Genomic DNA, 23,481 nt, shown 5'->3' with positions numbered 1-23,481 from the left:
TCGCAACGCCGGCATTGGCAAAATTCGAGAGGCAAACCGATTCTCCAACTTTCCCATTTCTCAACCGCAGGACGGTGCTCACGCCTTGTCTGTTGGACATTTGCATCTTCAAGGAATTTCAGATTCTCTGATCTGCGAGAGAGCGTCTTCACGTTTAACCGGAGTTGACTGCACTGGGGCTTAACCATGGTATGCCCGCACCGTTTTCTTCCTTGCTTGCCGAGGCCCCGGATCTTCATGCCGCCATCGCGACATTTTGCGACAAGCGACAACATGGCGGATAGATTCTCGAGACCTTGGCCCTTCTGTGACTCATGGAACAGCAGCTAATCGCTCTACAACAAACAAACAGGCGCACAAATTCGTCATCACGGCCTTCCTCACAGGCTCCCGCATTCTCGGCCGGTCCTTCATGGCCGCCTACCGACAAGCCCAAGCCTCGTCGCAGTACCAGCGCGCGCAAGCCAAGGCCGGCGTCACGCCCTCCGGCCGGGCCTCCCTGACGGCGGGCATGACGCTGGAGGAGGCCTGCCGCATCCTCAACGTCAAGCCGCCCGCCAACGGCCAGGCCAACGTCGAGGAGGTGCTCGAGCGGTACAAGCGGCTGTTCGACGCCAACAACCCGGAAAAGGGCGGCAGCTTCTACCTGCAGAGCAAGATTGTGCGGGCAAAGGAGCGCTTCGAGGCTGAGATTGGGCCTATACGAGAAAAGGCCGAGATGGAGGCGGATGCCAAGGAAGGGTGGAAGCCAAAGATCTACAAGGATAAATGAACCAGGGGAGGGTTTTCTTTTCTTTTTTTTTTTTTTGACGAAGCGGATGATATGCTAGACGACTACGGCATCATACGATTGGCTTGAAGGGAGGGACAGCTTACGCGGCAGCTCGCTGTGCTAAGTGGGAAGAGGGGGCAGCAAGGCCGCGAAGGCTCCTCTCCTCCACTGCCAAGGGGGGGTGACGAAAGAGACAACAGACAACCTCCTCCCGTTTTTGCACCGATTTTTCTTATTGTTTCCTTTTTGTTTCTGGGTAATTATACTACCACATCTTCACTCGACAGTGGCATGGCACGGCGTTTATGGAGGAGGGGACATCTAGAGGCTTCGAAGCCACAGGAGACTGGGTCTAGACGAACACACCAAAAAAGGGAGAAGAGAAGAAGGAAGAAGCAAGAGGCGTTTTTGGAGTCGACTTCAATGCGCGCTATTCGCTTGCTTTGCTTGTACGATAGGAGAACAATGTAACATACCACTTGTGTAAATTCACGATTAGACGAGCCTTTGCCTACCACAATATCCATACGAATGTGATGCAGTCTAATGGCACCCACAGCTTTATGCCTTCCTACGGACGAGTCCCTTCCAGTAGTCAAAGCTATTCTCGTCACTCTGAAGACTCCACATCTTCCCGATCCCTCTCCCCTCCGAATCCGTCTCCTCTACACGCAGCATCCCCCAATCGCGCGTGATACCCACGACCCTCGCCTTGACGCCGCCCTCGGCCTCGAGCGTAATGGCCTGTCCGGTGTGCAGCCAGTGGCGGTAGTACCGCGTCTCCAGGTCCTGGGAGAAGCCCTCGCGCCGGAACTGCTCGTACACGGCCTCGAGCCTCGTGATGATGCGGGCAAGAAGGGTCTCGATGTGGAAGGGCGCGGCGGCGGCGGCGGTCTGCGGGAGCAGGTCAGAGAGAGAGGTCGTTGGGCGCGGGTTGGTTGCGTTGATGCCGATGCCGAGGACGACCTGGTATGCGCCGTTGAAGTAGCTGCACTGGGAGAGGATGCCGCCGATCTTGACGTAGGATTGGGACGATGCTGGCTTTGTGGGATCAAGGGCGTCTATTGCTGTTAGCAGGACGACGTGTTGAGGTGAGGGGGGTTTGGGGGAAAGGAGATGGTGGTGGTCGTGTCTCACATATGTCATTGGGCCATTTCAGCTTGACTGGCATGTTCTCATAGCCCGCATCGTATGACCGGATGGCCTCGACGATGGCAACGGCTGCGATGTACTGAATGAACACTATGGGTCGTGAAGCGGCGAGGTGAGCTGGATGGTTGATGACGACGGAGAAGAGAAGAGAGCCAGGGGGTGCGACCCAGACGTTGGATCCTCGTCCACGTCCTGCTATTTGAGTGGTGGCAGTGAAGACGAAGCCAGTCGGCAATTTGCTGTTGAGTTTTGGGTTTCTATTGATAACGCCGAGTTAGTGACTGTAACTTCAGACGGATGGTAGGTGGACAGGATGACGCACTTTTCAAGTAGAGTATTGGTGCTGGTCACGACATCGCCATAGAGCAGAACGTCGCCCCAGTGCTCGGCTCCGGATTCAACCCGCCTGTACTTTTTCAGGCCAGAGTAGAACCGCTCGTGGCTGAAGCGCGGTGTGAGAGAATCACTAGGCAGCTTGTCTTCATGAGCAACGATCCTCTTGATGACGGAGGTCGGGTCATCAATCGTGTCGACCTGTGGTAGAGCCTCTTCAAGCTCGTTCAACTTCAGCCCTTCTTGACGAGCTACAATTTGAAAGGTATCCGCCTCTCCGCGGATGAATTCGTCGCCATTCTCCTTTTCGATGGCGTCCCCCCAGTCGCACAGCAGCTCCGTTACCTTGCCGCTGTCGAGGGCCGTCAGATGGAGGCTGGACAGCGAGGGGGGCGTGTAATCGTCTTGGACAACTTCGAGGCCCAGTTCAGACAAGAGAGCTTTCAGGAAGGCGATTCGAGATCTGTCGTCTGCGGCAAGTTTGTCGACGAGTTCGCCGTATCCTGGAATATCTGGCTGAGGCTTGAGATTGGCGGGTGCGAACCTCGAGGATGGTTGATCAATGTCAGTTGACAACATTTTCTCCTTTTGCCATCGAAAAAAAAATGAGAACTCACTCTGGATGCGGCCCGCTCAGGATGGCTTTGCCCTCTCCCACATGGCATAGGACAACTGCGGCCTTTTCGTCGCCCCCGTCCACATCCAATTCGTCCTTGTATGACGCCAGCACCTCGACCTTGCCTCCCCCCGTTGCCCTCCCATCTACAAAAACACCACCACCGTTGTAGTAGACGGCAAATTCGTCAGGTATCTTGTCTCGCAAGGCCTGCTTCTCCGCCTTGATCGCGGCAGCCCGAGCTCCCCTCTCACTCCTGTACTCGAATCCCTCGAAAGCCCCGCCGCGACACGTTCCCGGGAAGAAGCCAAGCTCCCTGTTCCCGACGACCTCCAGTGCCTTGTTCCCAACTTCAAACTCGCATCTGCTGCTGCCATAATATCCGCCGGCACAGAGCCCGAGATACGCGCCTCCACGGCGGACAAAGTCGCTGATGCGTCGGTTTCCCTCCCCGTTGAACACCCGACAGTATCCCAGGTCAGCGCCTCCAGGAAACACGAGAAGAGCACAAGTCTGTGCCCACGGCTCCTTTAGCAGGACCGTCTCGGTGATGGGGATGATGGCGTAGTTTGGCGAGAGCAGCCGGCGGAGCGAATGCATACAGTGCCGGACAGACTCGGCCGTGGTCCCGGTGCCTTTTGTTGCCGTCAGTTGCCATTCTATAGATATGAAGAGATACTGAAATCAGATACTGAGGCGATTATACCTGTGTGGACGAGAACATTGAGTCGGCTGGGCGCCATGATGACTGTTTTCCCCGACCCGTGAAATGAAAGAGCCCAAGTCACGCCACCTAAATAGTCGATATTTGCTCTCTCTTCTTCTCTCTCTTACATCCACCAGCACCAGAGCTTGTTTCGCGACGCTCAACGACGCTACAGAAATCCCCTCGAGATGCCCGGACAGGTGCAGGAAAAGCCGCCGGCAGCGGGACCTTCAGCAGCCGCGGCAATTGAGGACGACGATGAGCCGGACGAGTGGTGAGTAGCGGGTTTGTTTGACTTTTTTTTTTGCTGCTTGATGGTTGAGAGTGTGCCGACGCTAAGCCGTGCTTCCTTTTGACTTGTAGGGACAAGCGGATATTCAGCACGGGATGCGCGGGTGAGTTGAGATTCGAAGACGAGTCATATATGGGATATCTGTTCGATTGGCTCGAGAATTGAAGAGGGACTTGGAGTCACGACTCGAGACATAAAGACCGGAAACTGCTGTCTCGATATAGGGTAAGACTGACTTGGACGAACAGATGAAAACGCCAAAATGACAGACTGTTACTACGAAAAGAAGGACTGGAGAGCATGCGCAAAAGAGGCAAGTCTTTTATCGACTGAAACGTCCATCAATGCTTTTTTTTTTTTTTTTTTTTTTATCCCATCTCGAGTTTCTAGCAGTACTGACTTGAAATTGCCTCGTCCTCGCAGATGGAGGAGTTCAAAGAATGCTGGAAACGTCACGGCAACAATGAGAGAACCAGCACCAAAGACACTTAGAAGGACGTGTATCACCAAACTATTTTGCAACTGTAATGATAAAGAATAGAACCATCTTGACTCATCACATTATGACTATCGATTTACGCCTCAACATCTGATTCAATGTGAAAGAAATGTACTAGATGCTCTCAAACTCCCGCCTCATTGAATCGATTCACCAAAGGCAAAACAAACGGCCAGCCATCGCCCGGAACTTCTTTTCACCGCGCCGATAACACATGAAATTCTTCAGATAATGCCGTGAATCCAGCAAATCTCAGCCATTGCCTCCAACATCACGCCCAAACCTCCCCGAATCGCCGGCCAATCTCTGAAAGCATAAAATCATCATGCTTCCCGCACGCAGATCCTTCGCCGTCGCCTCACGGCATCTCGCCTGCCTCCCTCTCAGACGGATCCAAGCCCCAGCACGCCTCTATGCCACAGACTCAGCAACACCATCAACGACGTCAACGACAGACGACGCATCCTCCGCACCGCCTCCCGCAAAACCAAGCACAAGCACCTCCTCCCCCGCCCCGCCGAAATACGCAAAGCCCGCTCCCAAGGCAACTCCCAAGCCCGCAATAGCAGCCTCCGTGCCCAGCAGCTACAGCGACGTCGTCTACCAGGCCAAGAGCATCGCCTACGAGGACGCAAGGGAGGATGATGCGGCGGCGGACGCGGTCAGCGTGGACTGGACGAGGAGCTTCTACGGCATCTCGGCCCGCCCGGTGACGGAGAAGCAGTTCAAGGTCCTGATGCAGCCCATAGAGGAAAAGGACATCGAGGTCAAGCCCGACGGCGTCGTCTACCTGCCGGAGATCAAGTACCGGAGGAGGCTGAACGAGGCCTTTGGGCCCATGGGCTGGGGCCTGATTCCCAAGGGCGAGGCCGTCGTCGGCGACACGATTGTGACGCGGGAGTATGCGCTCATCGTCGATGGCCGGTAAGCATCTCCGCTACGTCATTGATACACATGAAGCCCTGTTTTGCTAACGTCGACTGTGTTTTACAGCTTTGTCTCGCAGGCCCAGGGCGAAAACTCGTACTTTTCGGCCGACCAGCTGCCTTCCGCCGTGGAAGGATGCAAGTCCAATGCCCTGATGCGCTGCTGCAAGGATCTGGGCATCGCCTCCGAGCTGTGGGATCCTCACTTCATCCGGTGGTTCAAGAAGAACCACATGGAGGAGGTGTGGGTGGAGCACGTCACGACCAAGAAGAAGCGACTGCAGTGGTACAGGAAAGGCGACGTGGATGTGGCATATCCCTACAAGATCAGCAAATAAGATACTCCATTTGCCTGGCTTACGGCGTTGAGGCAGTTTTGATGGGAACCTGGCGAGGGTCCTCGGATACGAAAAAAAAAAAGAAACCTTCGGTGGCAGTACGGGCGAGCAGTGGACTTGTATGATATTTAGAGAATCGGTTGTGGGTTGATGCTATGCAGCAGTTCCGGTTAGACCCATGGGCATTATTATGTACACATACAAAACAGGGCACATGACAAGCCTCATCTGCATGAGGGGCGACTCTGATCACTCCCCTCGATATACCATTACCTCTCAACGAGTGCCAGATTCTATTCTCCTCACGCAAGCACGCACAGCACCCGCGCGAGGGCCCACGCGAGGGCCCACGCGACCTGGTGGTGGTGACAGACTCTCTACATACTCACGGGCCAGCCATTTGCCTCGACGCTCCTAATCTTGCTAGTCTTCTTCTGGTCCAGAGCTATGGCCTGCGCCCGGCTGTCCACCGCGGCCCCCCCAGGGCATCCATGAGCCGCTGGCCTCGCCGCCTCCGGCATGGCGGCGCCGGAGGTTGGACTCGTCCTCGGCCCCGCTCTCGGCGTCAATCTTTTCGAAATCCGTCTCGCTGCGGCTCTTGCTCAGTCCGCTCCAGCCGCTGAGCCCGCTGGGGGGCCGCTGCGTGACCTCCTCATCGCTGTCCAAGTGCCTGGAGCGCGATCGGGACTGCGGCTGCCCGTTGTTCCGCTGAATCTGCGCTGCTTCCCGATCGAGGGCCGTGAGGAGGACGCTGAGGCGGTCTCGCTGAGAGGCGATAAAGGTCATCCTCTCGCCCGAGTCTTGTATGTGCGACGGGACCACCGACGACGCCGAGTAGCTGCCAGCGTCGGCTCGATTGCCCGAGCCGCCCGTCGCCGCGGTTACGGCGCTGGCCAGCAGGCCAAAGAGATCCGATCCCACATTTCCGGCGCCAGCAGGCGTGGCCGCCGCGGGAATGCTAAACCGAGCGAGGAGCGATTGTGTGTAGCTCTGGTAGGCGCTCGGCGGGGGAGCGGGAGGCTCGGGCTCGGACGGCGGGAGGCCGAGGACATTAACCCTCAGGTAATCGATCGCCTTTCGGAAGTAGTCGATGCCGGCCGCCTTAAGGCGCTCGTGAGCGCTGGCGATGAACTCGTCGATTTGCGCTTCGTTCTCGCGCAGGAAGGGGTGGACGTGCTGCTCGTACAGGACCCGAGCGCCCTGCGTTTGCGGCAAGATGAGGTAGAGGAAGAAGAGAAGGCGGATATATCCATAGAATGGGACCCTAGAAAAAACCGCGAGAATCAATATCGAGACCCAGACATTCAAGCAGTCACAAGCCGGCATAAGACGGGAACGGCGGGCAGCGGCTGCAGGACGTACCACGCAAGGATGAAGTAGACCCAGGATTCCACCAGCAGACAGCAGCTAAAGACGACCCAGTACATGAGCCATGGCGTCAGCTGGGCGGGATCCGACGTCTTGAGGGCCTTGTAGGACGCGAAGATGGGGAAGAGGAAGGATGCGATCGAGCTGTTTTGCTTGATGCGTTAGCGCTCCGTGGTTAGCAGTGACGGCATCAGATAGATGGCGGGGCAGATTAAACGCACGATAAGAGCATTGCGAAGAGGTCGAACATGGTGGCGGGACGACGAGGGGCCAACGCGGCCGCTGCGAACTGCCTGGAGATGGCTTAAATATTATAGGATGACGAATTTGAGAAGTCAAAGGAAAGATGTTCAGATGTCGCTTAATCCCTTGAGGCTATTGTAATGATGAGGGTCTGCGGAAATGGCCGTTTATTAGGAGATGCCTGGGTAAGGCAGAGCAGTAAGGTAAGGTAGGGATGTCTGCGTTGGGAGAGGAAAGGCTTTGGGCTCAACGGCAGCTTCAGCCCAGCAGCACTTTTTGTTTGCGACCCGGCACAAGAAGCCCAGCCCAGCCTCAGGGTCTCCGACGGAACGGCGATTAACAAGAGACGATGACAGCGACGGCAATGCGCAGAAACGCCTCCAAGCGGCCAAAGTTCTGGCGGCAGAGCAGTCCTTTCGGCAGGGATCAGCAGCGGTTATTCGCCTTGCCTGCACCTGGTAATTTGTGGTCGAGGACGGCAAATAATTAAGGGGACCGACAAGAGGGCAAACGGGGGGCGGGATGGGCTTGTCGTGGGAGCCGGACTCAGTGTGTAGGTCAACTTCTGGTGGTATTAGCAGGGCGGGCACCCGAGAGGCTGAAAGCGGAAGAAGCGTGCGAGTGGGAGAAGAGCCTTCTGGTGCCGCTGCTGTCTGGTGCTTTGCAGCGGTAACTGGGAGAGGGGTGTGAGACTCCCCCGCAAATGGCGAATGCGGCGGTTGGGGGGCTCGTGACTGAGCCTGAAGCGGCTGTAAGGGGTGGCTTCGGGAGCTGGGGATGACGCAGCGTGGTGTTCTACCTTGACATTCGGGAGGGGTGCCTTACGGTAGGCAAGGCAAGGTAGCTAGGGATATTTTAGGAGATTAGGTACGGTAAAGATGATTGCGGATGTCAGAGTGACTCGAGGGGCGTTGTAAGAGGAGAGAGGATGAAGGCCTGTCAAGGAACAGATCGAGGGGCATTCACGTGTCAATGATTGCATTTATAAGGTACACGCAGCACAGCATCACATGTAAGACGCGGAGGACCCCGATTGAATGGTAAGAGCAGGATGCACGAAAGCAGTAGTCAGCAGTAATAAGTGACAGTGTCAAAATGAGCACTGAATTGCACAGGAGATGCGAAGAGGAATAACTGAGCGGAGGATGTATAAGATCATTTTGGGCATGCAAAATCAATAAGTGATTTCCTCTGTGGCGCAATTGGCTAGCGCGTCTGACTGTTAATCAGGAGGTTGGAAGTTCGAGCCTTCCCGGAGGAGATGCAACACCAAGTTTCTTTTTTTGCGACTTGGTTGGGATTTTGATATCCCGATGTGATTATTATTATGAATTAGTGTCGTCTCGATGGTGGAGGATTTGGAGGAGGCTCGTCTCCTTCTCTTCTCTTCTTTTTTTAGGCTCATTCATTCGTGGACGTCATTTCGGTTGATCGCCGCTCAGATGGCAAGCGGACCAGTAGCACCTGCCCCCTTACTGCATGCCAAATTGGGCATCAAGTGCATCATCACCTGCAGACCAGCTGACTGACATTTGATACGAAAGAGCTGCTGATCTTTCACGTGCCTCGTCTTAATTGCTGCAAACTCAATTCTTGGTTCAACGACTTCCTCCTCGAGCAATCGTCCCATACACAGGCCGATGTCCTCTCTCCTTGGTCCTCAGATTGTTCCTGGTCGTCCTCTCTCTTCCGCATCATCCTCCATATATGGACTGGCAATCTCGGCTCAAGATGAGTATCCAGATTATTCGGATGCGCTCACTCAACCTCGTCTACAGCGGCCGACGAGCTTGCTGCAGCAAGTGCTGAACAAGATGCGATGCATTCTGCACAAGCGATGGCCCATAAGTCCAAGCTGCATATCGACATCCTCTCGACACCCTCTCGACACCCTCTCGCAGACAACCCTAGCAAGTCAGCTTGCTTGTATGCACGATTCGTATCAAGTTGCTTCACTATCATTTCGGGTATCGGTCTCCCGCTCAGTGTCTCTATCCCATTGGTTGTAATGCATCTCTTTTGAGGTATATCCTTCAAGACTAGCTGCTGTACTCCTTAACGGCAGCACGATCATTGGGACTATCGACACTACGGTTCTCATCTGGGAATTCTCTGCCTATCAGTGTGTCGTTGGAGAGCAAGGGCTACATGATAAGTCATTATTCAACATTACTCATTGACATATATTCTTGGTACGGCGTGTTTAGTCGACCTGCAGGAAACTAAGCGGAACTCGCAGACGCACTTCGGGCCCTCGGGCTTGCATGAAACACACCATACCTACCCCTCATCTTTCTTTCAAGGGACAGGAAGATTGCCCGTCTAAGGTACGGCTAGGGCTCATGTTGACCTTGAATCCTTCCATGTTACTGATGCAGGGCTTGGCCAGCTGAGACGTCCTCAAAAAAAAGCGGATTGTGAGAGAACGATTAGGAAAATAAATGTTATTGCATCTTACATGTTGCCTGTATAAACATGAATTGACCCCTAGGTTGCCATGGGATCGGAAAGACAAACCAGCAGGGAATCACCACGATCACAACCATGCAACTCATATTCATTAATCCGTGACACTCATCACGAAGTGCATAAATTCATCATTGTAGGATCGGAGAGTCAGGCATGTTGTTCACATCGAAGGATGCAGATGGTGACAATATTTTGAAAGTTTGCTCCCCTCTCCAACCAATCACTTACACCAATGCTCCAGCATTCGTACAGTCAAACGCCGCCAATTCAACAACTAGGTGCTATGGAATCACTCGCATATCCCATTCCTAGCTCTAAGGCCTGTCCGGCCAAAGCTCCTTCGCAACGTCCCTCACCAGCTTCAGCTTCGCATACATCTTCTCCTCCGTCATCCCCTCGGCGCCAACAGCGACGCTGGCAAAGCCGCACTGCGGGCTGATGCCAATGTTCTCCATGGCCTCCTCGACGCTGCGCTGCTGACCATCCGCAATGATCTTTGCGGCTTCCAGGACACGGCGCTTGATTTCCTGCGGGTCCTCGAGTTCGGGCTCCTTGGTCGTCACGACGCCGAGGACGACGTTCTTGCCCTTTGGCAGGAAGCGCAGGGGCTCGAAGCCGCCAGATCTCTCGTTGTCGTACTCGAGGAAGAAGGTGTCGTAGTTGAGGACCTTGAAGAAACGCTCGGCAATCTTTTCATACGATCCTTCGCTGAAATGAAGGGACTTTGAAAAGTTGCCTGGCAAGTGGCAGGGAAGAAGAAACGTTAGTCATGGTGCCACGGACGATGCAGCAATGTTCATATATGGATGGGATGGGCGTTGGCAACTCACCTCGGCAGATGTGAAGCCCAACATGCATGTCCTCAGGCCGATCCGCGATGCAGTCGTTATGGGCCTTCAGATACAGCTCAAACAGCGCATCCGGATCCACGCCCTCCTTGCGCAGCGACTCCACCATCTCATCCGAGCAGAAGTACGCCAGCGTCGGGTCATCGATCTGGAGGTTCCGCAGCCCCTCGCCATAGAGCGTCTTGATCTCCTTCTGATACGCCACGGCCAGATCCGCAAAGAAGTCCTCGTCAGAGCCGTATGCCTCCGGGCTGTAGCACTTGCCGGGCGCCAGTCTCAGGTGGAAGTAGCACGGCGGCGGCATGGTGAACTTGCACTCGGCCCACTGCTCCCGCGGCACGGCGTCGCGCAGCAGCCGCCAGTTGTCGAGGTACGGGCTGCTCTCGTAGCGGATCTTGCCCTCGCAGACGGCGGCCATGGGGTACTGCCGGCCGGACTTCTTGAGCGCGGCGATGGGCGGCGCCGAGAGGCGCGCCAGCTCCCACGGCACGGGGCTGACCTCGCGGAAGCCGCCGAGCTTCTCGAAGAAGCCCGAGAAGTAGTACTTGCGGTCGAACTCGCCCGACGAGAGCGCCCGCACGCCGTGGAGCAGCTGCTTCTCGACGGCCTCCTTGATGGCCGACTGCTGGGCTTGGCGGAGCTCCTCGGCGGTGACTTTGCCCTCGTCGAACTGTTGCTGCTGGGCCGAGACGGAGTCTGGCCGGATGAGGGAGCCGATGTGGTCGGCGTGGAAGGGGAGTCTCGCCATGTTTGCTGCTCTGCTATGGTTGGTTGTTTCGAGAACGCTTTGCTATCGCCATCGACCGGGGTTGAGGAGAGAGGCTGCTGTGGGCTCGGCGCCAGACGATCCTCCTCCATATATATGTCGCCTCTGCAAACACACATCGTCTTTTTCTCCATGACATCAATAGCCGCTTTGCCGCTGTTAGCAGTGGCAACAATCCACAACCTCCTCCATCTCAAAAAATCTCTTTTCCCCGCAGCTCCTCAAACCCGTCCCTCGCACGAATCCTGTTCGCAGAGGCGCGAATCAATAGAAGTCTCCGCATGAACATGTGGGTTTCGTGTGTGCCGTGTGCCTCAAATCTTGCAGGGGGTTTTTTTCATGAGGAGCAAGTCGAAGCGTTCCACCCGGGATTTAGCATCGGCAATCCTCGACCGAGGACAACTATTGGGTAGCTAGAGGGAATCAGTTGACTATCTTCGCAAGGCTGGGACTTTCTACCCAGTTGTAGGAGTGCTGTCGCTTTCTTGGAAAGGACTCCATACCTTATTTCCGGATAAAATCGTTAAGAGTTGGGCGGGTTTGCGGCTGTTTTCGCGCGGGATCTGATGTGCCGATGGAGCGAGATGCTGTGGCTCCAGTTCTCTTAGACAAAAGGACCAGGGAGAGATTAGGTTGTACGGGTATATCGTGACACTTGTGATTTATAAACGATGTCTTTATCGCAGGCTTTGCGGTCGGTCTTTGTCGCCATATTCGCACCGGGACCGAGAGATTCTCGCAACAACGAGACTGGATCGGCATCCACTTCACTCAACAGCTGGACATGACAAAAATCCTCCCAAGGTAGTTGGCTATAGGTTCAGTGAGCATTTTAACCCTGCCAATTCAAGTGATCGCTGTACAGTTGTCTATATCGCTCTGTTTGAGCCGGATTGTTCACAGGACGCTCACTTCATCCGCACCTCGTCACCTTTCTGACACGCTCCCGTCCACCTCTCTCTACTTCCTCAGTTTCTATTCTCAAGAATAAGCTAAAATACAACAACTGTCTGTGCTGTAACTGTGTCTGTTTCCGTTGTATGACCCTAGCTCACCAAAATGGCACCTATCCCTCGAGTCGACAGGAACTCTCTACTTCTACTTTGTACTTTGTGTCTCATAGGGGTATGGGCAGCCCCAACTCTACGATCCCTTGACAGAGCCCAACGTTGACGCGTTTTGTCTCACGTCACCGCGGTTTTCCTTCCGCATCTATCTCGATCAAGTGAAACCAATGTTTCCATAGGGATAGCTGAGCTGACACTCCCTTGTTGCAATCCCGCATCATCAATGTAATTGATGCTGGAGTGCACGCCCGGACTTGAGTTTCTGGACTTCAATGTTTCTCTGCACATAGACAGTAGCGATTCGCGGAACTCTTTCTGTACGATATTCACAATCTACACGAGATCGCAAGTGGCTCGTGGAACCTGAGACGGCGTTGGGTACAGTCAGCCAGACGACGTGAAGAATGCCTCGAAAGGAGAAGATGGGCGTTGGGCGTTAGTAGGATCTACATTTGTGAGTAAAGAATGCTGGCAGCCACAGAGATCCCCGCGGGATACGCTCTTTCGCTCGTGCATAGAGCCGGGTGTTGGTAGTGCATGGACATTCTTCAAGATCGAGTATGAAGCATGACAGTCCGGTGTTGGGTGTGCATGAGCATTCTTCAAGATGGACTGTGTTGATGTTCGTTGACGCGCCAGGAGATCTACAACCATCACGTTCAGGATTATAAATGATGTTGGTCTCTCCTCTCAGAAAACACAGTTGCTTCCTCATCAAGGCGTCTACCGGCTAACCCAGCAGCAACACAGCACAGCATCTCTGATTTCCCTCTTTTATAATCCGAGATCCCTTCATTCACTCCCTTGATCAGGACATTCTTTAAGCATCAACCATGCATTTCCCATTCATCATTGCCTTTGGCGCCCAGCTCGCCCTGGGCCACTACAGCAACTCCTCGGCCCCCTGGCCCCAGTCTCACCACGACGACCAAGCCGCCGCCCAGCCGTGGGTCGTCGGTGACTTTCGCTTTTACGGATGTGCGGCTTCGACTGCTGGATTCCCTTCCTTCAAAAAGGTCGCCTATACGGATTTTATGAACCTTGACTTCTGCGCGGCGAGCTGCCCCGGCAAATTCTTTGGCACCCAGGACACGTAAGTTATGCTTTTCGTCTTATAAGCAAGCTACGCCATGGCTCCCTCTTCCATCGTGCTGATCATGATTTATTCTATAGGGACTGCTACTGCGGTGACGAGCTCGACGTTGAAACCGCGGACAAAGTGGACGCTGATCAGTGCGACACCCCTTGTCCGGGAGATGACCACCAGACCTGTGGTGGCAAGCAACAACCTCAATCTGTTGCCCTGAGCTTGTACATCAGACTCGGTGAAGATGTCGACTACCAGCACCGTCACGACCATGAGATCGAAGACACCTGCAGTGACGACGACGACCATCACCACGGCGGATGGAAGTTCACCCGCCCTCCTCCCCATCAAACCTACACAAGCACATTCACCAGCACCACAACCAGCACAATCACCTCCTGCCCCCCCGACGTCCCGCACTGCCCCCTCGGCAACAAAGTCACCCAAGCCGTGACCGTCACCACCGAGCTCTGCCCCCCGCCCGAATGGCACAAGAAGAAGATCATCTGCTACGGCGACCACTGCGCGCCCGAAGAGCCTTGCCGCGGCAATGACCAGAGCTGCGAGCGCCAGCGCGTCGTCTGCAACGGCGAGGCCTGCCATCCCGAGACCTGCTCTGGCGACGACGACGAAAAGGACGACAACTGGCACAGGCTGGTCGTCTGCGACGACGCCGGCGAAGACTGCCGCTACCGCCAGTGCGCCGGCGACGAGTGCGGCACCAAGATCGTCTGCTACGACGGCCAGTGCGCCAAGCAAAAGTGCTGGGGCGACGAGTGCCGCACAAGGTTCGTCTGCAAGGGGCCCGAGTGCCGGCACGAGGCTTGCGAGCAAGGGGAGGACTGCCACGAGCACCACGTCTGCAGCGAGTCTGGCGAGGACTGCCATGCTCGACCCCCTTGCGCCGGTCCCGAGTGCCCTGTCCCGCCCCCTCCTGCGTCCAAGCCTGAGGCTCCTCCTGCCCCTACGCAGCACAGGTCTGGCAGTGAGAAGGCTTATCCTCAGCCTGTTGCTCCTACGAATGGCCACAGCTTGCCTCGTCCGACGGGGGTGCCTGTCGTTGCTGGATCGACCAAGCTGGGTGCTACTGTTTTTGGTGTCGTGCTGAGCTTCGTCGTCTTTCTGTGATTGGTCTACTAGGTTATGGACCTGCACTCTCTTTGGAAGGAAAGGGTTCAGGATGATGAATGATCTAGCCCTCAGGACATGTCATGGCGACATTGGAGGGCAACTGGAGCTATACTGTTGATTATCATAGATGAAACATTTGCGTACTGTTAGAGGGGGGGGGGGGGGGGCTTTATGACTCCCCGGCAACTTATAATCAAGACTGATTCTCTCCTTATTCATTGAGTTTCCGACTGGTTAGTTCATCTCTCCTTGTTGATCTAGGCCTTGACCCGTTGGCGGCAGCATCAGGAGTCCATCAATATGCCTCGTAGCAACTAACAGCATCAATCCGGGAGCCAGATCCAACACGTTTACGACATCCCGATATACCGAGACTGGTTCCTTCAATGACCATCGTGTTCATTCCATCGAAAAGGAACAAGGTAAAAATCTATTGGTGGGTATGAAGTAACTCAAATCACAGAGCTACGTCGGAAAGTTGCGGCTTCTTGAAGAGCAAACAGGAGAAGCAGCGTGCTGGGATGAAAAACTCTTGCATGAGACACGATTGTTTCAATAGGAAAGAAATGCTCTGCCTGGCGATGGTAACGGGCCCGTGTGGTTTTGTAGAACATAACAACCACTACTAGTAGGTGCCGCTATCTTGGGTCTGGGAACGGAAACCTGATCCAAGCCAAGTGCAGAATCCCAGTCCCAGTCCCATGGTTCGACAACCTGCATTGCATACAGATACAACACCATTGATCTCAATCTGCTCTGGAGACGTCTCATTCGTCCCAGCGGATGGAGCCGTCGAATGATAACGCAGCGGAAACCCGTGGCTTATTGTCTGTTGGGCGCACATGATGTTACTCAGAGTCTTACCAAAGGTCACTCGGACCAGACTGTGGTCGATGAGTCCGGATGATATCAGCCAGATCACCGTCTGCAAAGCATCAACCCAATGAGGGGTCAGATACTCATTATGGCTCGTAGCCTGGAGGACCTTGAGGCAGCAGCTCTTGTTGGTATATGGTTAGTACTGTTGCAGATTGTCGGAGGGAGTGAAAAGTCAAGACAAAATGCCACAAGGGCAGAACAGAACCTGTGCCAAAAGTCCGCTCTTCAAGACTTGATCTGTCGAGGTGGGCCAAGGCGCGTGAGATGCAAAGTAGGCTCGTCGTCAAGTCAGCTCAAATTACAGACAATCGGAGGACCCTTCGTTCGAAACAACCAAGAGTTTTACTCTTTCATCTTAGGAGCTAAGATATGCACACGCCTAGGTCACATCTGCCATAGGCTATCATGAGGCTGTTCCGCGTCTTATTCCTCCCCAAGCTCTAGCTTCTCCAAGGATTGCATCTATCACTGCAGTACCGTCATTGCTGGAAAATTGCGGCATCAGATTGGCAAAGCCGGTACTCGCCGTAAGCAGCAGAGACGATGAAGGATGCGCCATCCCAACTCGTTAGCATCTCCATCCTCTCTGTCAATGAGTCCCAAAGCTTTGACCAATAAACTCAGGGCAGCCTAGTGTCTTGAAATGCCGACCGCTGATCCAGCCTCGATGAGCAGATGCAAGACTTTGCATTTTGTGCCCTCTAGCACCCATCGTTTCAAAGGGACCGCCATAGCCGTAGGATATTTCGCCCTTCCCCGCCCGGCTTGTTGCTCCAAAGCGGCATAGCTGCCAATGCCGTCCCTTCGCGGTGGGTAAGACGAGTCCAAGCAGACAACAGGACGGCGTCTAGCGTTCCCTTCTGTCGGGTCGACTTCAAGTGTCGAAGCCGAGAGGACGCGAAAAGAGGACCTCGAGAGGACAGGGGGGTCGTAAACCGACTAGGGGGCTTGCTTGTATCCGCAGATATTTGGTACTTGTCGGTCCGCAACAGGAGGAGTTCGTATTGCGTCGAGGACCCAGCGGTCAAAAGTTGCGATCCGCAATTTTGTAGCGGTTGAATTGCTGCTGGCATTTGTAGTCGAGAGACTTTCGTTGATGTAGGCAAGCCTGCAATATCGCCAAGAAGCAGAGCGGTAAGCCTCTTGAGTTAAACTGAGCAAAGACAGAGGCTGGAGAGAGCAAACCCCCGGCCTGGTCTGGCTGAAGAGATGGTGAGACGAGCTACCACTAGGTAGAGTGAGGAGAAGAGGCAGAGATGACTCGGGAGCTGGGTTCTGGAGTACAAAATAAGGTACAAAACACTCGTACCATGCATGTCCTTTGTACCTGGAAGGTAAGGTATAGTAGGTACCATACGGAGAACTTGCTGGGGCAAGAGCATCATTGGACCTGCCGGTACATACGAAGAGGGGGGCACTTTAGGGCAGGCGTTATCAAGGACGACCAATGCTGGCCTGGAGATGGTGCAAGTGAGAAGCAAGTGCAGACGGACGGAGGAAGGCATGACACGCACATGCGCGGCTAATTCCATTGGGAAGTTGCAAGACCTCTCTCTTCCTTCCAATTCCTCGAGTTATGATGGTGTTACTACCTAGTAGTCGCGAGCTGCTTCCAAGTTGTTGGCTCCAGACACTTCGACACAGAGAAGCTCCATCACCATCGATCGCCAGCCGAAGAAACAATTCTCACCGAAAAGCCGTCCAAATTGTTGATCGTCCATTTCCCTCGACCTTCGTCCGTACTTGTGCAGCAGCAGCTTGACCCATTGGCTTGGCATGCCGCATTCGTCCAAACTTCTTCGCGTTCTGGGCGCCGCATCCAGTAAAAAAAAAAAAAAGAAAAGAAAAAAAAAAAAAAGAAGAGAGCAAAGAAAATCGCTGATTCATGCGACGTCGATCGGCCCCGAGCATCAGAAGACAAGCTTGTTATGTCTCCGGAGCTTGGGTTTAACGATGCAATCCTGCTCCGACTCAGACGGGGGCTGCGACCAATGATATCCTGCCGCCACAACACAGTCACGCCATATCACGGACCGTTTCGACGGGATGCAAGCGCCGCCATGCGGGAGAGCGCAAGCAGTCGGGTTGAGGCTTCAGCCACTGGCGCGGACTACGAACTAGTCATCAGCGGCCACCAGCCAGCGACTCCAAGCTTCACGGCTCGATGCTGGTCCCGGATTCCAGACGACTCCTTGGACGCCGTTGGTCCACGCACCACGAATGCGTTGGTTGCACCATTGCTGGACGTGGCCTGAGGGAGCATCGCCATCGGAGACATAAAGCGTCTGCTCGGAAGTATAGCCAGCCTTCTGCATGACGGCAGGGCAAGCTAGGACATTTGTTAGCGTCCTGAATGGGCCCGAGAAGCCATGGCCGGCAGTGCTCACGCCTGTGAATGAACAGGGAGGAAAGGGTTGCAGCACCCACAGAGTAACAATGTACGGGTACCAACCAGTATAGAACAGCATGCGAGTACCGGACTGCGGAGCCGGAGCAAGAGTGCCGAGTTGCTGCAATCTCTTGACGCTCGTGCCCATCACGAGGTGGCCAGCTCGATATGGGTACCTCATCTGATAAAGTTCCCTCCAGCTTCTCGCGCCTCCTCTCCTCGCTAGTTCGCGAGCACCAGAACCGTGCATCGATCGATTTACAGCCCGTGGACGGTCAGCCTCATCAGTTGCCTCTGCCTCAACCACGAGCACAACCATTCCTTCACGCCGTGCTTCGCCAAACCCCAAAGAACCCTACGTTCCGCCCCCTGCCAACGTCAGCTTCCCCATGTTCCTAGCACCGCGGACGGTGGACTCCGCTCCCAGAGCACGACCCGGTATAACATCGCCCTGCGTATTAAGCTCATCTGCTTTGACTCGGCCCCCTGTCTGAGTGGTGCTGCGAGACACTTCGAAGGGGTTTCTGTCTCGTCCTTCTCCCACCTGCAACCAACAGCCCGTCCGACGGCATCTGCACCCATCACGACTGAGGCTGTCTCTTGCTGATCGATCGTGCCAGCTTCCACCCTTCCCCCGACACCCTGCCGAACGCCGTGCCCGGCGCCGACTTGTACTACGGCCGGCCAAGACCGAGACGTTAAGCTGTCCGCCGCGCTGTTGGCCTGCAGCGCTACTGCAATAGGCTGCCACCGCACTGCATTCGTCGACACTGGCAACACGATAGCAACCTGTCCGTCTCTACTTGGACAGCAGGACCCAGCAGAGGCTCCAGAATCGTCTCCGTGGGCCGGGTCTAGCGCCGTCTGATCGGTAACGCTCTGTGAGAAGCATACAGTACTTTAGTTGGCGCTGCTCCCCTCCCCCGGTAGGCCAGATGACGCCGTCACCGTCCGCCCACGGCTGCTTCTCACCTATCGATAATCCGATCCCCTACAACGGGTGCTGAAGTCATTCCAGCTTCTCGCCCGTCAGCATCATACTGGAGGCTCCAGGCCGATCTTGGTTTCGACTGGGGCCACGGCATCGCCAACCGCTACCTGCAGAGTTTGTTCAACAGTTACGGCCGGCCAATTCTCTTCACTCGTCCAAGGACCGCTTTCTCAACCCTCATGCTCTACTCATCATCCCTTCGATGCACCTACAATCAGCGACCTTGATCTTCAGTGCATCCTTCCACTTGCACACTCAAGCTTCCCACATTCTCGCATCCGGCCCCACGTTTAGACGAATCTGCCAACTACATACAACTTCACCCCCGCCTCCCTTTTTGACAAGAAAACAATGACCGAGGACGACGCGAGTAGCGGGCCAATCCCGACCCGCGCCGGTCGCCCTCCATCACCCGCCTCTACAGGCTCGGCCATCACCGTGGGTACATCTCAAGCGGCTATGCGTATTAAAAATCTGGAGCAAGGCGAATATGTTGAGGATGAGGACGGCCGGGACGATACACGGAGTCTCACCGAGAGCATTCGCCAGCACATTATCGATGGAGGCCTACGGTACCATGCCTACCATGCCGGGCAATACGCCTTCCCCAACGATGAGACAGAACAGTACCGTGACGACCTCAAGCACCATTTGGCCATACACCTTTGCGAGGGAACATACTTTTATTCCCCTGTCCATGAACGGCTGCAACAGCCTGGTGCTGAAGTCCTCGATCTAGGTGAGCCTTAGACAACTTGCCGAAATGTCCACCTATGACCTCCTTTTTGGTTTCCACCCTTTGCTTCGACGCAGACATTGCTCTACTAACGGTAGAAAACAGGGACCGGAACAGGGAAATGGCCTATGGAAAGTGAGTTACCCATATTGGTTTGATTCGTTGTCGTCTTGCACAGTTCATCAGGGGGCCGAAGAACACTCGCTTTGGATTACTCCTTTTTTGCCTCATGCGTCTGTCCTAGTCATGTTATCCCCGCTGACAGCGTCCCCTAGTGGCTGATATGTATCCCAACACGACGTTTCACGGCATGGATCTATCACCTATTCAGCCCGATTGGGTCCCAGAGAACGTCATGTTCGTTGTCGACGATATCGAACATGAAGCGGGGTGGACGTATCCTGAAAACTCGTTTGATTTTATCCACATCCGCCACACCTGCCACTCAATAAAGGACCGGGCTGAGCTGTGGAATCGGGTTTACAAGCAAGTCTGCCCGTGTCTCTCCAGCACTTGAATTATGCACCCAACTAACAAGAGTTGTCTCATTCTCAGGCACTTGAAGCCCGGTGGCTATGTCGAGATTCAAGAATTCCACTATGCTGCTGCCTGTGACGACGATTCATGCAACCAGCCATATGCCTGGCGTGACTTTCTACGTTATCTTGGAGACGGTATGGCCGCCCTCGGCTCGGATCTGCACGCCATCCTCAACGTCAAGGACGAGCTTGCTGCTGCTGGCTTCCAGGGCATCCGCCAAATAGATCTCAAGTGCCCCAACGGCCCATGGCCCAAGCTGAGGCGTCTCCAAGAGTGCGGCCACATTCTGCGAGATGCCATCATGTGGGGGCTTGTTGGGCTCGCTAGGCGGCCACTTCATCACGGACTGGGATGGACGACGATTCAAATCGAAATGTTCCTCGTTGAGGTCCGCAAGTCCATCATTGCAGAACACAACGGCATACCCAAGTTCCATTCATACTTTCCTTTCCACACTATATACGGCTACAAGCCCTTGGATGACGCTTGATCGCCTGACCCTTTACGCTCAAACATGGCTTTCATTTTCGCATATGACGATAAACGATATAGAGATTCCAGGTTACATAATTTGCTCGGTTTGGGTAGCAGTGTATGCGGCAGGACATTGTTCGATGGCATTTCTACGTTATGCCCAATTGTCTTGCTGACGAACATCACTGGACAGGGAGAAGAGCCTTACTCTTCTGAGGATCATTGTGCGCCCTCTCGGAACCGAGATGCTTTTTACTGGAATACCCTGGGATGCATATGGTAGACGATTGGTCAATTGGCGCAAGATGGAATTGTTTACTGGCGAATTGTGGTTGATGAGACTCGGGAGGTTCCTACCATATCGAGAATGAAGTCTTCATTCCCGCGGGACATGGCCAGTTAGATCTTACAGCAAGCAGTGCCTATAAGTTTTGTCTGAACTGAATGTATACCACATTGGCTGTTCTTCATTCACAACGCTGTTTAGACGCACGTACAGCCAAATGTGCTCAGCCGAAGAATTTCATCAACCTTTGCAGCTGCGATTTCTGCTCAAGGGCAATTCCCAGCGCAATTCCAGAGATATTTAGCAGCTAAACACACGAGTGGCCTACTCGAGAAAGGTGACATCTAGGGTCAATCTCGTGGTTCGCGCTTCTATGTGGTATATCGGCCGAGACAGAGTCAAAACCCCGAGGTTGCCCGCTGCATTTACAAGGAAGGGATGATTATGTATGTTGTCACTTTCAACTCGACCATTGGGCTTGACACATGTGTGACAAGGACGGCACTGAAGAATCTGAATGAGACTGGGCTTTTTTCTTCCGCTGTCGGGCCCTGTTTGATGGGTTCTCTTCGGGATTTGATAGGGGGTGATGGGGGCTAAGGGGAGGCTGTTGATGAGATGACTCTTTCTGATGGGTCTGATGGGAAAGGATTTGTTATCAAGGAAGACTATATCTGGTCCATTGGTATAACAAGAGAGCTTAGAAGTGAGGTGGGGATATTGTGAGAGCGGAGCAGTGCTTCAGAGGTGAAGATGAAAGAAACTTGACAGGATGGATGAGTTTCATGATGTTGGATTGGGACCTAAGCTGGGTTAGGCCATGTTCAACTTGGGCCCGTGTGAGATGCTCATCATCTTGGGAAGCTGTAGCAGCGGTCCTGTAGTTTGTCGATTAGAGGTTGTGTGTATTTTCACGTACTTGGATTATCGGAGATTGTGCAGCGGATTAAGAGCAGGAGCTTGTGAGTGCCTAAAGAGGGAAGGGATTGTCGAATACTGTCCGCAGCATTCTGGACTATCTAGGAGGCTCGAACGAAACTTTCAAGTCTAATCCTATCTGGTATTTGATGCATTGAGGCTTTCTCACTCACCCTCACCAAGAAATGGGGAGGATTGTCTGTGCACACGCGTCTTCCCCCCTCAACGAGTATATTTCTTCTGTAAAGATATTTCATGACATCATGAACTGGCATACAGTCGACATCCGAAGCTACCTAGCACACAACTCCGATCCGTGTCCCCTGGCCGCCTCCGTATCCCGTATCCGGCCCCGCTGACCAAGTCTTCCGGAGCCCCCCGTCTCCCCCCGGAGCTTTCTGTACTCCAAACAACTTTCGCTCCTATTTCTCGTGTGCTCCCTGATAATGCCCAACTGCTGCCCAATATATGAAGCATGCTGAGGGATCAGGTGACAAGCAAAAGGGAAAAAGCAGTATCACGGAATACAAGAGAGAAGCAAAAGCACCGCAAAAGCGAGCAAAGAAAGAGTTACCGACGAGCGGGTTGGGAATTGGTTGGTCACAGCTTTTTTTTCGCTTTGCTTACCACATTTAATCTATGCTATGCTTTTGGGAAGTCTGTCAAGACGGGGGGACTGAGCCCAAGAGGCGGGTAGTTGCAGGACATAGAGTGTAGATACATACGTCCTGTTACTCTGACGTTTCCCAGATTTCTTTTTTCTCTTCAGCTTCTCGGTGACTGGAGGGGGAGAAAGGGGGCGGATTGTCGGGCTGGCGGCACGGGTAGTAGCATCGAGATACAGCCCATGTGCTGCGAAAGGTACGGAGCGGACACAACACGATTGAGAGAGAGAGGGAGAGGGAGGGAAGAGTCGTTCAATATATCGTATGCAGCGTGCCGTGCCCCTTTGCCTCGTTTGGTCCATGGAGGATAGAGCAGCAGCAACCGTGCATGCCTGTGTAGCAAATGAGTCGCTAGTCCGTGGTATGTAGCCAGCTATTCTGCAGGTTACATCTCCCCTTTCACATTCTGTCTTGGGAGTTCTCATGAGATATGGGAGTGGTTCTCCCCCGCTTTCCACCCTGTGCTGACGATGCAGGATACATGTAGGCAGTACGTTAAGCAGGATGTACGAAAGGAGATGGGGGGATTTTGGTTGATGGATGACTTTTACATGCGTGTGGTGGTATATGCTCAGCCCAGCCCCGGTGAGGCATGTAAGACTGTCAGACTCCTTCGACGCAGGCTGGTCATCATCATCATCATGGTTGCTTTCTTTGCGGCTTGTGTGTCTTCGAAGATGACTCTTTTTGATTTAGTTCTCGGCTGCACGCTGGACCTGCATTATTCCTTCATCAATGGCTTTGCGGATTTTCGCTCCTGCTTGCCCCCATCCTTGTCCCTTTTTTTTTTTTTTTTCCTAGTGTAACACTGACACGAGACACTGACACAGAACACGCATGAGTTACACACACACAGCCCACACGGGACGAACCAACTGCTCCTGCTACTACAACTCCGTACGGGCTGCAGCCCCCTTCTTCACCCAACTTCTTTGACTGTCATGCTGACTGAACAGAGGGGAGAAAGAAAAGAGGCAGAAGAAGAACAAC

General features: G+C 54.1%; 8 protein-coding genes across 8 annotated transcripts; 4 read left to right on the top strand and 4 right to left on the bottom strand.

The window, feature by feature from the left end:
• Positions 1-186: 186 nt before the first annotated feature.
• CCMA1212_000408 (Mitochondrial import inner membrane translocase subunit TIM16) lies at positions 187-772 on the top strand (the record flags this gene model as incomplete). The annotated part of the gene is made up of 2 exons (XM_073697877.1): positions 187-189; positions 353-772. The coding sequence occupies 2 exons, from the start codon at positions 187-189 to the stop codon at positions 770-772; spliced, it is 423 nt and encodes a 140-aa protein (XP_073563531.1).
• Positions 773-1,333: 561 nt separating this feature from the next.
• Positions 1,334-3,616, bottom strand: CCMA1212_000407 (Biotin-protein ligase; the record flags this gene model as incomplete). Its single annotated transcript, XM_073697876.1, has 5 exons — positions 1,334-1,833; positions 1,910-2,181; positions 2,247-2,801; positions 2,875-3,508; positions 3,580-3,616. 5 exons carry the CDS (start codon positions 3,614-3,616, stop codon positions 1,334-1,336), a joined length of 1,998 nt encoding a protein of 665 aa, XP_073563539.1.
• A 51-nt stretch (positions 3,617-3,667) lies between these two features.
• Positions 3,668-5,634, top strand: CCMA1212_000406 (Mitochondrial genome maintenance protein MGM101; the record flags this gene model as incomplete). The annotated part of the gene is made up of 5 exons (XM_073697875.1): positions 3,668-3,853; positions 3,943-3,974; positions 4,120-4,207; positions 4,713-5,294; positions 5,364-5,634. Exons 1-5 carry the CDS (start codon positions 3,768-3,770, stop codon positions 5,632-5,634), a joined length of 1,059 nt encoding a protein of 352 aa, XP_073563538.1. The 5' UTR covers positions 3,668-3,767.
• Positions 5,635-6,057: 423 nt separating this feature from the next.
• Positions 6,058-7,252, bottom strand: CCMA1212_000405 (Receptor expression-enhancing protein 4; the record flags this gene model as incomplete). Its single annotated transcript, XM_073697874.1, has 3 exons — positions 6,058-6,898; positions 6,997-7,146; positions 7,224-7,252. 3 exons carry the CDS (start codon positions 7,250-7,252, stop codon positions 6,058-6,060), a joined length of 1,020 nt encoding a protein of 339 aa, XP_073563537.1.
• A 2,776-nt stretch (positions 7,253-10,028) lies between these two features.
• Positions 10,029-11,320, bottom strand: CCMA1212_000403 (Uncharacterized protein; the record flags this gene model as incomplete). Its single annotated transcript, XM_073697873.1, has 2 exons — positions 10,545-11,320; positions 10,029-10,450 (listed from the first exon to the last, which is right to left on the bottom strand). Exons 1-2 carry the CDS (start codon positions 11,308-11,310, stop codon positions 10,029-10,031), a joined length of 1,188 nt encoding a protein of 395 aa, XP_073563536.1. The 5' UTR covers positions 11,311-11,320.
• A 1,682-nt stretch (positions 11,321-13,002) lies between these two features.
• On the top strand, positions 13,003-14,610 carry CCMA1212_000402 (uncharacterized protein; the record flags this gene model as incomplete). The annotated part of the gene is made up of 3 exons (XM_073697872.1): positions 13,003-13,009; positions 13,221-13,488; positions 13,569-14,610. 3 exons carry the CDS (start codon positions 13,003-13,005, stop codon positions 14,608-14,610), a joined length of 1,317 nt encoding a protein of 438 aa, XP_073563535.1.
• A 2,999-nt stretch (positions 14,611-17,609) lies between these two features.
• Positions 17,610-18,029, bottom strand: CCMA1212_000401 (uncharacterized protein; the record flags this gene model as incomplete). Its single annotated transcript, XM_073697871.1, has 1 exon — positions 17,610-18,029. The coding sequence occupies one exon, from the start codon at positions 18,027-18,029 to the stop codon at positions 17,610-17,612; it is 420 nt and encodes a 139-aa protein (XP_073563534.1).
• Positions 18,030-19,223: 1,194 nt separating this feature from the next.
• CCMA1212_000400 (Secondary metabolism regulator laeA) lies at positions 19,224-20,638 on the top strand (the record flags this gene model as incomplete). The annotated part of the gene is made up of 4 exons (XM_073697870.1): positions 19,224-19,611; positions 19,714-19,743; positions 19,884-20,076; positions 20,164-20,638. 4 exons carry the CDS (start codon positions 19,224-19,226, stop codon positions 20,636-20,638), a joined length of 1,086 nt encoding a protein of 361 aa, XP_073563533.1.
• Between the last annotated feature and the right edge of the window lie 2,843 nt (positions 20,639-23,481).

This window comes from Trichoderma ghanense, assembly GCF_004382785.1.
Source record: "Trichoderma ghanense strain CCMA-1212 chromosome Unknown scaffold_0, whole genome shotgun sequence".
NCBI classification, from domain to species: Eukaryota; Fungi; Ascomycota; class Sordariomycetes; order Hypocreales; family Hypocreaceae; genus Trichoderma; species Trichoderma ghanense.
This window is presented reverse-complemented; position numbering and strand designations above follow the sequence as displayed.